The sequence below is a fragment of the Schistocerca serialis genome, chromosome 2 (genome assembly GCF_023864345.2).
Source record: "Schistocerca serialis cubense isolate TAMUIC-IGC-003099 chromosome 2, iqSchSeri2.2, whole genome shotgun sequence".
In the NCBI taxonomy this organism is placed as follows: domain Eukaryota; kingdom Metazoa; phylum Arthropoda; class Insecta; order Orthoptera; family Acrididae; genus Schistocerca; species Schistocerca serialis.
In genome coordinates, this window is record NC_064639.1 from 702300353 (window position 1) to 702313814 (window position 13462).

At 38.4% G+C, this 13462-nt stretch overlaps 1 protein-coding gene across 1 annotated transcript in view; it reads left to right on the forward strand.

Moving 5' to 3' along the window:
* LOC126457848 (probable aconitate hydratase, mitochondrial) overlaps nucleotides 1-13462 on the forward strand; it is a 122697-nt gene that overhangs the window by 24857 nt on the left and 84378 nt on the right. The window contains exons 2-4 of the mRNA XM_050094488.1: nucleotides 1776-1936; nucleotides 2197-2422; nucleotides 13309-13434. Of these exons, the coding sequence (XP_049950445.1) occupies nucleotides 1776-1936; nucleotides 2197-2422; nucleotides 13309-13434 (513 nt within the window). The remainder of the gene's footprint in view (nucleotides 1-1775; nucleotides 1937-2196; nucleotides 2423-13308; nucleotides 13435-13462) is intronic.

Consider the following 13462-nt stretch of genomic DNA (forward strand, 5'->3'; position numbering starts at 1 on the left):
TGTGGTTTTCCAATTTTTCATTACTATGTTTAGGAACTGTATCAATTTAGGATCTACTTTGTATATTTCCAATATTTGTAGTAACCATGAGTGGGGTACACTATCAAAAGCTTTTTGGTAATCAATGTATGCGTAGTGTAGCGACCTTTGTTTAGTTTTAGCTTGATATGTCACCTCTGCATCTATTATCAGTTGCTCTTTACATCCTCGTGCTCCTTTGCAACAGCCTTTTTGTTCTTCATTTATAATTTTGTTCTGTGTTGTATGTGTCATTAATTTCTGTTTAATGACTGAAGTTAATATTTTGTATATTGTTGGTAGGCATGTTATGGGGCGATATTTAGCTGGGTTCGCTGTGTCTGCTTGATCTTTAGGTTTCAGATATGTTATTCCGTGTGTAAGTGTATCAGGGAATGTGTATGGGTCTGCAATGTAACTGTTAAATAATTTAGTTAGATGTGAATGTGTTGAGGTGAACTTCTTTAACCAGAAATTTGCTATTTTATTATTTCCATTCATTATTATTATTATTATTATTATTATTATTATTATCTTTCCTTTCTCAGACCTTAGGTCTGGTTCGGAATGAAAGTGACGCGGACCTTGATCAAGCGTCACTTCGTTTTAACAGTACGGTATATGCTACATTGCGTTTAGGAACTTTCGGGTAATTGAACATGTATCAATAATTACGGATTTCTGAAGTTGTATATATAAGTTTGGATGTAGCTGTATTGCATTGATGTACTGGTGGATATTGCGTGGTATGACTCCTGTAGTTGAAAGTATAATTGGTATAATGTCAACTTTATCCTGATGCCACATGTCCTTGACTTCCTCAGCCAGTTGGATGTATTTTTCAATTTTTTTCTCCTGTTTTCTTCTGTATATTTGCTGTATTGGGTATGGATATTTCAATTAGTTGTGTTAATTTCTTCTTCTTATTATTATTTTATTATTATTATTATTATTTTATTATTATTATTATTATTTTATTATTATTGAAGTGGCCATCATATTGCTTGTTTCCTCTTTTGCCCAAAGTATGTATTTTCCTTATCAGCCTTTTATCACCAGACTCTTCTCTTCAGCAATACATCATTAAACATCCTGTATCTCATAGCTGCTCTTTTCTTTCCAATGTAATATCCAGGCTATGTTCTGTTTGTGTAATTTAGTTTGACATTTGCATCTTGTGAAGAATTATTTTCATATTTAAATCAGACTAAGTCATACACTTAGAGGTAAAGGTTTCTTTTGTCGGCCCTCCCTGGAAAGTCTCACCCTGCCATTCATTTTAAATGACTAGAAAACCTCAGTTTCTACTGCAGTGCTTTAGTTCCAAAATAGAAAGTTAGGCCTACGTTAATATTTATTGCACCAGGAATGTGGAATCATAAACTGTTTGGTTTGTTTGAGGCTCTTACAAGCAGCATTTTGAATAATCTTTATTATGAACATTTTCTTTTCCTCTAATTCTCACTATCCTCCTCGTGCCTTTTACAAAGAAACAGTGCATTGTTTCAACTATGCTAAATCAGTCAGTGCGTCAATTTCAAAATCCCTGTTACTTGATGCCATATGCTTTTTTACTAGGAAAAAGTTTGTGACAAACACTTCTAATTACTGTAACTATTTTAGTAGCAAGTAGTTTCGAACATTAGTTTGAACCTTATTTGCACAAATATTGTGCATTTGTGCTTGTGCTGTGAAATAACTTTGTGTCACATGAGCAGTTTTAGTGTTTGTTACCAATTGCTACATTTGCAATGTAGGGAACACCATGGCTGGTTGCTGCACAAGAAATTCAACGGCGATGCTTTCATGTTTCGCCGCTTGCTGCTGCGGCTCGGAAAGTCGCCATGAGCAGGTTCGATAAAGACAGTTACTTGCCCTACGAAAAACTTGAGAAGAACCTTAGTATTGTTAAAAAGAGGTAAGTATCCACCTGTTGATTGTTTGGCTTCTGTTATTGCTAAGTGAAAATATAAAGCTGACTTTTTTTGTTTGAAATTTGCAGTGTTAATAGTATGTAACATGAAATTCATTTATGTTCATATGACACATCTATAATTTAAATTGCAAATTCTTAGGAATGTTGCAGTAAGGTTGAGTGCATATAGGTGGTATTCTGTTTAGATGCTTAAGATATTAAAACAATGAATAATGCATCATTGTACTTTGGTTTCACAATAGACTGGGTCGCCCTCTGACATTGTCAGAAAAGGTTCTTTATTCTCATTTGGATGAACCGGACAAGCAGGATATTGTGCGTGGCACAAGTTACCTCAGGCTTAGACCGGACCGTGTCGCAATGCAAGATGCTACTGCACAGATGGCAATGCTGCAGTTCATCTCATCAGGTCTGCCAAAGGTTGCTGTCCCATCAACAATACACTGTGACCATCTTATAGAAGCTCAGGTACGTGTGTATTGTGTTAAGACTGACAGAATAGAATAAACTGAAAAATGTAATGTAATGTAAATGTTGTTTCATAATATATTGGGGTAAATAGCTTAAAAAGTCCACATTAACTGTTAAGTTTAAAATGTGACCAAGAATGTTGTCATCTGAGACATTAAAGTATAACCATAGCATACCAAGTGCTATCCAAATTGAATTGAATTGAATTGAATTTAAAGAAGCAAAGAGGGTATTAATTCCGTGAAGAAAAGATCGAAGAATTCATTAAGAGAGAATGCAGTTTCCAATAAACAAGTTATTAATAATTGTTGGTTATCCAACATCAGTGAGCTATGCTCTTCATCTTGGATATCTCTGTAATTTAAGATATGTATAGCCCAGGTGCCAATGCGGCTGAGTTGATGTTAAAAGATTTTGGAGAAAAGCGGAAAAACGTACTCTGGCTCTCATGGCAGTGTTACAAAGGTGGAAAAAAAAAAAATTGCATTGAAAGTTATATTCTACAACTCCTATGCCCAAGTCATCCTTCATAAAAAAGGAGCCACTACTAAATACTGGTATTTTATTTACTGTGTTGTTGTCATAAAACTTGTGCGCCATTGCTATTCTCCATTTCAAAACTTCTATTTCTAAATGCTTGATTTTCCTGGTATTCATTTCTTTTCCATATTTTCAGTGCTTTTAAGTACGGTAGTATTTAGAGAGCAGTTACTCATTTTGATTCTCAAGGTTTCTTCTTCTTCTTAAATTAATCTGTTCTTTGCTTCATTCTTTGAATTAGTTGCATTGGTTTTGGAAATCACTGCATTCATCCCACAATGGCGATTTCAGCTGTATTTCACAGTTTTTATGGAAAGAAATCGGCAGAAATACATGGCAGGTAGCCTTGGCATATGACTTATTACAGTGTACAGTTAGCTTTAGAGCAGTGGTTCTCAAACTGTGGGGTGTGACCCAAATCACGTGCAAGGGGGAACGTGTTATGCTGGGTGGGGGGATATGTTCTTAGCAACAAACAGTTAGGTTTATCTTTTGTCAAACAAATGACATGCCGTTGATCTGGTTTGAATTTCACCAGACTTCGGAGTTAACGCCAGGCATGGTCAATGACAATATGTAACCCCAGCCACATTTTTAGCATTGTTTGAAACGATTGGCTGAGCTGTGCAACTTCCTACACATGCGAGCTGAGTAGGCTTTGTTCCTAGGTTGTGTTGCTTCTTTAGATATTCGGCGGAATACCCTTTGTAACCTGTGCCATTACTGTTTTCGTAACTATCCCATGCAGTGCAAGGTTTGGCTCATGTGTCTCAACACATCCCAGTAGTGACAACTATAGTTATAGTCCTATAATTATAGACTTTGTGAGGAAGACTTGACTGCAGTATGAAGCAGTTCCTGACTAGTGACAAACATAAAGACAACAGTGGTCCGTCAAGTGGCGGAGGGGAGGGAGATACTTCAAAGGTGAAAATGAGGAGGTATGATGCAAACTATTTATTGCTACGCTTCACAAAAACTACAATCAATGGTGAAGAAAGTCTGCAGTGTGTAGTTTAACAATTGTAGCTGCTGGTAGCATGAAACGTAACAAGTTAAAGAGATATCTTGAAACCAAACATCATGAGGTAACGGGAACCCCAAAGGATTTTTTTGTCGTAAACTAAATGTTTTATTATCTACCCAGAAGAACTTCGCTAGAATGATGAATGTGACATCTAAGGCCCTTTTAGTCTCTTACCAGATTTCTCATTGAATTGCTAAATGCAAGGAACTGCATACAGTTGCAGAAACTGATTTTACCAGCAGTGATTTGATATAGTATCAACAATGCTTGGTGACTCGTTTGCTCAACAGTTGAAAAGTATTCCTGTCTCTAATGACACAGTGTATAGAAGAATTTTAGATATTTCTGACGATTTACTCGAACAGTTAATCGATAAATTGTGCAACAGCTATTTTGCAGTTCAAGTGGATGAAGCAACTGATATTCATAAAGATGATCGTTTGATTGCTTGTGTTGGTTTGATAGAGGAATTTCTTTTCTGTGAGCTGATACTAAAAATAGCTACAGCTGAAAGCCTTTTTGACATGCTCAATACTTTTTTAAAATCAAAATGGTATATCATGGATTAGGTGCATTGGAGTATGCACAGATGGAGCTCGCTCAATGTCTGGAATTCATGGTGGATTGCAAGTGAAACTTAAAGTTTTAGCTCCTGATGCTGTATGGACTCGCTGCATGATACATCAGGAGGCTCTGGCCGCTAAAGAACGTGGTCCAGCCCCTCATGAAGTTCTGCAAATGATTATACAAACAGTTAATATTATGAGGGGCATTTGAAAAGTCCGTGCAAAAATAAAAACTACTTCAGTGTAGTCTCCTTTAGACTTATACACTTTGTCCAACACTGTTCTAATTTGTTGATCCCTTCCGAATCATAGGAATTGTCCAAGTCTCCCAAATAGCTATTAGTTGCTGCAATCACCTCCTTATTTGAATAAAATCTTTGTCCCGCCAGCCATTTCTTCAAATTGGGGAACAAATAGTAGTCAGAGGGAGCCAAGTCTGGAGAATAGGGAGGGGGGGATGTGAAACGAGTTGGAATCCTATTTCCATTAATTTTGGGACCACAACTGCTGAGGTGTGTGCTGGTGTATTGTCGTGATGGAAAAGGACTTTTTTGCGGTCCAATTGCCAGTGTTTTTCTTGCAGCTCAGTTTTCAAATGGTCCAGTAATGATGAATAATATTCACCTGTAATATTTTTACCATTTTCTAGATAGTTGATGAGGACTATCCCTTGCGAATCCCAAAAGACAGTCGCCATAGCCTTTCTGGCCAAAGGAATGGTCTTTGCCTGTCTGGGTGCAGATTCTCCCTTGGTAACCCATTGTTTAGATGATTTTTTGGTCTCAGGAATATAGTAATATATCCATGTTTCAATCCACAGTGATGAAACGACGCTTGAAGTCCTGCGGATTCTTCCTGAACAGCTGCAAACCATCCTTGCAACACTTCACTTCATTCTGTTTTTGGTCAAGCGCTAGCAATCGTGGAATCCATCTTGTGGGTAGCTTCCTCATGTCCAGATCTTTATGCAAAATTTTATGTACCCATTCATTCGAGATGCCCACAGCACTAACAATCTCGCACACCTAACTCTTGTCATCCATCACCATATCATGGATTTTATCAATGATTTCTGGAGTTGTAACCTCCACAGGGTGTCCAGAATGTTCAGCATCACTTGTGCCCATACGGCCACTCCGAAAATTTTGAAACCACTTATAAACTGTTTTAATCGAAGGTGCAGAGTGACTGTAATGTTTGTCAAGCTTCTCTTTAGTCTCCCGAGGCATTTTACCTTTCATAAAGTAATGTTTGATCACCACACAAAATTATTTTTTGTCCATTTTTTGGCAATCGCTCAACTTCCTTCATTCACACGAATGCCAAACACAAAGAAGTAGACCAATATGACTGAAACTTCTTCGTTCTTTCCAAAGATGCTACTAACTAAACATGACCTCGATACACGCCGGTGGTGCCATCTCTTGGACTTTGCACGGACTTTTCAAACACCACTCTATTAAGGCAAAACTATAAATTTGAGGCTTTTTAAGTTGCTCTTTCTTTCTTTCTTTCTTTCTTTTTTTTTTTTTTTTTAGTAATGCTCGATGACTTTCAAGGGGTAAAGTATTGAAAAGAATGTTTGAACTGAGGAATGAAGTACTCTGTTTTTTAAAGGAGAGAAGTCACTCTTTGGTAGACCAATTTTAGGTTATTGTTACATCGAAAAATTTTGATGAGAAATTTCTGGATGTAACTTAGCTATGTTTAAAGATTAACTACAACATTCTATGGTCATTAGTTCACTAGATGTGAATGTGTATTTAAATGTGTCTGCCTTTATCACTTGTGGAATTTGCTGGCTGTTAGAATCATTAGTTGATCATAAGAAGTCCAGTATAAACAGGCAGTGTTAAATGACTTTATTGCTCACAAAGTATGCAGAATTCATTTCAGAATTATTTACATCTTTAGGAATGAAGATGGAAATTATTCTGAAAAACATCAAGTATACTTTATGATCAATAAAGCCATCCTCACCTGCTGCATAACATTTCATGTGATCTATCCAGCTTAACTACAGATCTGTACACATTTACACTGCACATGGTGTACATCAGAACATGACATAGTTAAACTTGGACAACATAAAACCACTCCGTCTACAGGCCAGAAGTGGTCCATCGGGACCATCCGACTGCCGTGTCATCCTCGGAGGAGGATGCGGATAGGAGGGGCGTGGGGTCAGCACACAGCTCTTCCGGTCGTAATGATGGTATTCTTGACCAAAGCCGCTACTATTCAGTCGAGTAGCTCCTCAATTGGCATCACGAGGCTGAGTGCACCCCGAAAAATGGCAACAGTGCATGGCGGTCTGGATGTCCACCCATCCAAGTACCGACCACGCCCGACAGCACTTAACTTCGGTGATGTCACGGGAACTGGTGCATCCACTGCGGCAAGGCCGTTGCCATCAACTTGGACGACATATAGTTTTAAAATGCGTAACTTGTTCTGTCCAGTGTAGTATGTTTGTTAACCTCATTGAGTAAATATAAGTGAAGTTATGACTAGAAAATATTAACTTTAACCTGTAAAAAAAAAATCTTTAATTTGAAAATTAAGATTTGGTGGACACCATGAGTACTGTCATAAACATGCCAAATCGTAGAGAAAGCAAATGCAAATGTGGAAGTTTTTCACCAATCCAGAATATGGATATCACATGGTCAAATGCAGATAAAGTTTCAGTGCTTTATTCCTTTTATATCTGTAGCACTTTTCTCGTACGTCCTGGCTGAGAAAGTTTCCTTGTTTAAAAACTAATAAGTGTTGTTCTGTTACTGTTTGGTGAAAATGGAGTTGTAGCTCCAAAACACTTCAGACAGTAATAAGAAAATAAAAATTTTGTGAATGAGGACATAATAGATTAGTAAAATATGTGTAAACTAGATTAATCTAACTTAAAAAATTGTAATTTCCCCAGTAATACTAATCTGATTTTTGAAGGTGAAACACCACTGAATTCATCACTTTTAGAACTAAGATATTTGCAGCAGACATTACTATTCTTACATAAAAAAAAGTAAATACTGTAATCTCTATTGATAATCTTACGATCCGCAGTTCGTACTTGTTGATAAGAACCACCACAGCTCTATTAAAGTACATTTATTATGTCACAGCCTGTTTTGTTCAGTGAACAGCCTCCCATGTACCCTGCTCTCACTGCGTGCTTTGCTTTTTCAAGGCACTCAGCAGTGAGTTCACATCTACATCTACAGCTATACTCTACAAGCCACTGTGAGGTGAATGGTGAAGGGTACGTCAAATTGTGCCAGTTTTATTAGGGTTTCTTCCTGTTCCATTTACATATGGAGCATGGGAAGAATAATTGTTTGGATGCCTCTGTGCTTGCAGTAATTATTCTAATACTGTCTTCACTATCCCTGTGTGAGTGATGTAGGGAATTGTACTATATTCCTAGAGTCACCATAAAGCCGAATTTTGAAACTCTGTTAACGGACCTTTTTTGAGATAGTTTACATCTGTCTTCAAGAGTCTGTGAGTTCAGTTTCTTCAGTACATCTGTGATATTCGTCCATGTATTGAACAAGTCTGTGACCATTTGTGGTGTGTTTCTCTGTGTAAGTTCAGTATCCCCTCTTAGTCCTATTTGGTATGAATCTTGCACACTTGAGCAATATTCTAGGATGGGTCACACAAATGATTCGTAACCAATCTCCGTTGTAAACTGATTTCATTTCCCCAGTATTATACCAATAAACCACGACCGAGCCTATGTGATCATTCCATTCCATGTCTCTAAAAAGTGCTACACCCAGGTATTTGTGAGTTGGCTGTTTCCAACAGTGGCTAATTGATGTTAGTCATGGGATACTCCTTTTTTTCGTTTTGTAATATGCACAATTTTACATTTGTGAACATTGAAAGCAAATAACCAATCTTTGCACCACTTTGAAACCTTGTCAAGGTCTGACTGTATACTTGTGCAGCTTCTTTCAGACAGTACTTCATTACAGATAACTGCATCATCTGCAAAAATCCTGATGTTACTATTCATATTGTCTGAAAGGTCATCAATATACAACATTAACAGCAAGGGTACTGACACACTTTCCTGCACCGAGCAAGGTGGTGCAGTGGGGAGGACGACGGTTCAATCCTGTCCGGCCGTCCTGATTTAAGTTTTCCGTGATTTCCCTAAATCGCTCCAGGCAAATGCCGGGATGGTTCCTCTGAAAGGGCATGGCCAACTTCCTTCCCCAACCTGATGAGACTGATGACCTCGCTGTTTGGTCTCTTCCCCCCAAACAACCCAACCCCAACACTTTCCTGTGTCACACACGAAGTTACTTCGACATCTGACGATGACTCTCCATCCGAGATAACCTGCTGGATCGTCCCTACCAAAAAGTCCTCAATCCAGTCACAAATTTCACTTGATGCCCATATGACCGTACTTTTGACAATAAGCTTAGGTGTCGTACGGAGTCAAATGTTTTTTGGAAATCAAGAACTATTACATCAACCTCAGTCTTGATCCAAACCTTTCAGTATGTAATGTGATAAAAGTGGATGGGTTTCACATGATTAATGTTGTTGGAATCCATGCTGGTTGGCATTGAGGAGGTCATTCTGTTAAAGATACCTCATTATGTTTGAGCTAAGAATATGTTCCCAGATTCTACTACAAATCGATCTTGGGGATATTGGGCCTTTCCTTTGATGTATCATTTCTGCTACCCTTCATGGAGACATTTGTGACCCATGCATTTCACCAAGAACTGGGCATGATTTTTTTTTTTGTTTGAGAGATCTACAGTATAGGTTATAGTTAGAAGAGGGGCTAATTAAGTTGCAAATTCAGTGTAGTGTCCGATAGGGATTCTATCGGGCCCTGGAGCTTGGTAACTTTGACAATTTCAACTGTTTGTCAACACCACTGACACTAATACTTATTTGATTCATCTTTTCAGTGGTATGAGGATTAAATTGGGGCAATTATCCTAGGTTTTCCTTTGTGAAGGAACATTTGAAAATGAAGTTAAGCATTTCAGCTTTTGCTTTGCTACCCTCATTCCAGTTCCTGTCTCATTTGGTAGGGACTGGACACTAACTTTGGTGCCACTAACAGCCTTTACATATGACCAGAATTTCTTTGGATTTTGTGAAATTTCATGTGATATCTGCTATGGTACTCATTGAAGGCTCACACATAGCTCTCTTGACAGCCAAAAGTGTTTCATTCAGCATCTCTCTAACTATAGCAGAACAATGTGTTTTACACCTATTATGCAATAATCTCTGGTTCTTTAGAAGTTTCTTTACAGTGACTGTATACCATGGAGGTTCCCTCTTATTATGAACTGTTCTATGGGGTACATATCTATCCAGTGCATGGTCGACTATTCTTTTAAACTTGAGTCAGAGTACTTCATGTTCCCAACCTGTGCTGAAAATTTCAAGTTCCTCATTGAGATATAACACTATTGATTTTTTTAGCTAATTCATTGAAACTATATGTATATCTTTCTGCCTGATTTAGTTGTCCTTTGTACTTTAGTAATCATTGTTGCCATAACTGCATCATTATCACTGATACCAATTTCAATGTGGATGTCCTCAAAGAGGCTAGGTCTGTTTGTTGCCATTGGATCCAATATGTTTCCATCATGAGTGGGGTTCCTAACTATCTGTTCTAGGTGGTTTTCAGGGAAGGCATTTAGTACAGTTTCACAGGTTGTCTTATAATGCACACCACTAACAAAATTGTCGTTTTCCTAAATCATTTCTCTAGTTTTTGATTACATCAGGGGATGAGTCAGTTGGATGATAGGAAGATCAATAATCATTTTATGCCCATCCCTAATACTGAGTCTTGCCTAATCAGTCTCTCTTGCAGCTTCAATTTCTATCTCAGTGGATTTAAGTTTCTTGTCTACTGCAACAAATGCATCACCTCCATTTCCCTTTTGCCTAGCCTTTCGAAACACACTTAAATTTTCACCAAAAATCACACTGCTATTAATTTGAGGTTGCAACCAGCTTTCTGTATCTAGTATTGAGTTTCACTTCTTTTTCATTAGCATATCAAACTCCAGCATTTCATTGTGAATACTTCTGCAATTTACCATTAGGATTTTAATACTCTCACCTGTGGGAGCAATTTCTTTCTATCTTAAACAGATATTTCTGGGTTTCCTACAGCTGTCATTATCTGGATTGCATGGAGAGTTGCCTGTGTAAACAGTAAAGAACAGAAAAAAACCTTGTTTGCACACCACACATAGTCTGCTACCTGAGTAGCAGCCTCTTATGTGTAGTGCACAATTGACCCATTTCGGGGGACCCTTCAGTTCTCAACCCAATGGCCCAAGTCCAGGAAGTTGCAGCCTAGCTTGTCACAGAACCTTTGGAGTTTCTGAGTCAGTCCTTCCACTTGACTCAGAACCAAAGGACCACAATCCGTTCTGAGACAATCTGCAAATTGTTAACGTCGTTGAAACTCCACACACAAGGCTGGTCATCTCAACCTTCTCTGCCAGTCTACCCCATGGCGGGTAGAAACCGGTTGGCGGCAAAATAAATAATGTGATAGTGACTGTCATTTTGAATAATTGATTATAAGTAAATTAATCGCTGTTTATCTCCATACAACTATGGTTTCTAAAAAACAAAAATATTGTTCCACTGTGCACCACAATCTGCAGTTGGTTGCACCCTGTTCCCTCAATGACTGTCGGAATAACCTCTTCAACATGTTGAATGAGACCCACAGGCACACACTGAGTGCTCCTGCTGTCCTATCCTGTCCCTTGCTACCATTTCCCTAAAGGGTACCATCATTTGCCGTATATTTGAACTGCTGACAATTAATAAGCCTCTACACTTTTGCATTTTCCTCCTCTTGACACCGGACAAGACAGGTTTCCCCAAAACATGTGAAGTGAGTCCGACTGGCTCAGTTTCAGTGAGAGACAGCAACTCAAACTTATTTAGGGGGACAGGTGCAACACCAGGAGTCCTCCCTGGTCACTGCCCACCCTGTACAGGACGCCTATATCTACCATTAATACACCACTTGCAGTCAAGTGGATGAGCAGTGACAAATCCTGTGCTTTCTACTGAGGAGACAGGATCCACCGGAGAGGATAATATTTGAGTTACTTCTGATACCAGTGTCACAGGTACACTACTCTCGAGAGCCCTTCCAACACACTGATTCCCAGCGACTCTCAATCATTTGGCAGTAGTCAGGATGATTTCCAGCTGCTTACAAACATCAGCCAGTTCATCCTGTGTTCAAGAACAGCATTCACAGTTGGAGCTGCATTTTGGCTGGTCCAATGTATTACAAGCAGTGAACAAATAACTTTAATTTAAGCCTGCTGATTATCTTTTAATCTGTTGAGCTAAAAAGGTGCTAGTTCCATACAAGAATTTAAGAAAATACACAAAACAAGATTTCTGTTACAGCAACACAAAAACCTGTAGTAAAAACTGCTAGTTTCTTAAAACTTTTTGAGGTTAATTGTAGCAATATAGCAAACTTGCAAACAGAGTTAATTTATTATAAGTGTAGATGATATATAGAACTGCTACACTTTAAGGGAAAACTAAGATGTAACATGATACGTCAGAATATCTGCTACAGTAATTAAATCACAGATGCCGATTTATTACAAATTGTTCATAGATTATGCAAAGGACAATGGTAGCTTTAGAGAATTCTAAAAAAATGCATTGATATACAATTAAATTCAGGAGTGATGTATTGTTTGGCAGAATTGTGAATCAAAAATGCTGACAAAGATTGGTGGGAAGCAGCCATTGAAATAGAGCCAGTTGTGCTCAGCAGCATGTTTTGCCGCTGGGTGATTAACCCTGCTCTTTGCTGCAGTTTCATGGTTGCCATTCATTCTGATGGGCAGCTGTTTCATGGTCACCCCACATGAAATGCTATGCAGAAATTGTGACAGAACTAGTGTATGACAGGACTGCTTTCACAGGTGATCCTTCCTTTGATTGGATAGGATAAACCTATGATAGGTATGAAGAAGGATGTGCTATGTAGGTTTATTGGGCAGATATTACAATTGGGTCTTGCTTAGAAATGTAACCCATGTTGGGAATGGGTGTGGCATAGGGACTAAGATATTGCATAGATTCACTGGGTGGTGGAATAACTCCTTTAGGAGGTGTCAAGACTGTTGGTGGATTGTTCCTCTGCGCACCTACTCTGTGCAATATCCTAATCCATCCTTACGCCACTCCCACACCCAACCGCTTGCCACACAATTTTTATCCCTGTAGAAGCAGCACGGGCAAGACCTGTCAGATACATCCACAAAGCACATCTCACGTCAGTCAGTCCCATCACAGGCTTATTCTGTCCAATCAGAGGCAGGGCCAACTGTGAAGTTAGTCATGTCATACGTCAGCAGTAATGTCGTGCATCAATTCTGTTGCACTTTATGCACAGCATTTTATGCCCACCAGCCAGCTGTCTACCCAAATGCCTGGTGTGCGCTTCTTCATCTTAAAACTAGCAGAAATCTCTTATGCACCTTTCAACGACTCAGTGCCTCTTTTTAAGTTTACTCCTAAATTACTTACATTCCACAAGACTTCCCATTACCAAATTAATAAAACATTTACTTAGAGAGAGAATCTTTTGATATTGTTGTATCTACTATTGCTATAATTTGGGGGGCACTGGAATAATTCTGCTTTCGCATTGATTAAATATAAGTAATTAGATTTAATGTATGATTTTTTTTTTTTAGGTTGGTGGTGTAAAAGACCTTGCAAGAGCCAAGGATATCAACCAAGAAGTATATGACTTCCTGAGTTCAGCTGGTGCCAAGTATGGAGTTGGTTTCTGGAAACCTGGTTCTGGGATTATTCATCAGGTTGGTTAACTTTGCAGCTCTTAGTGTT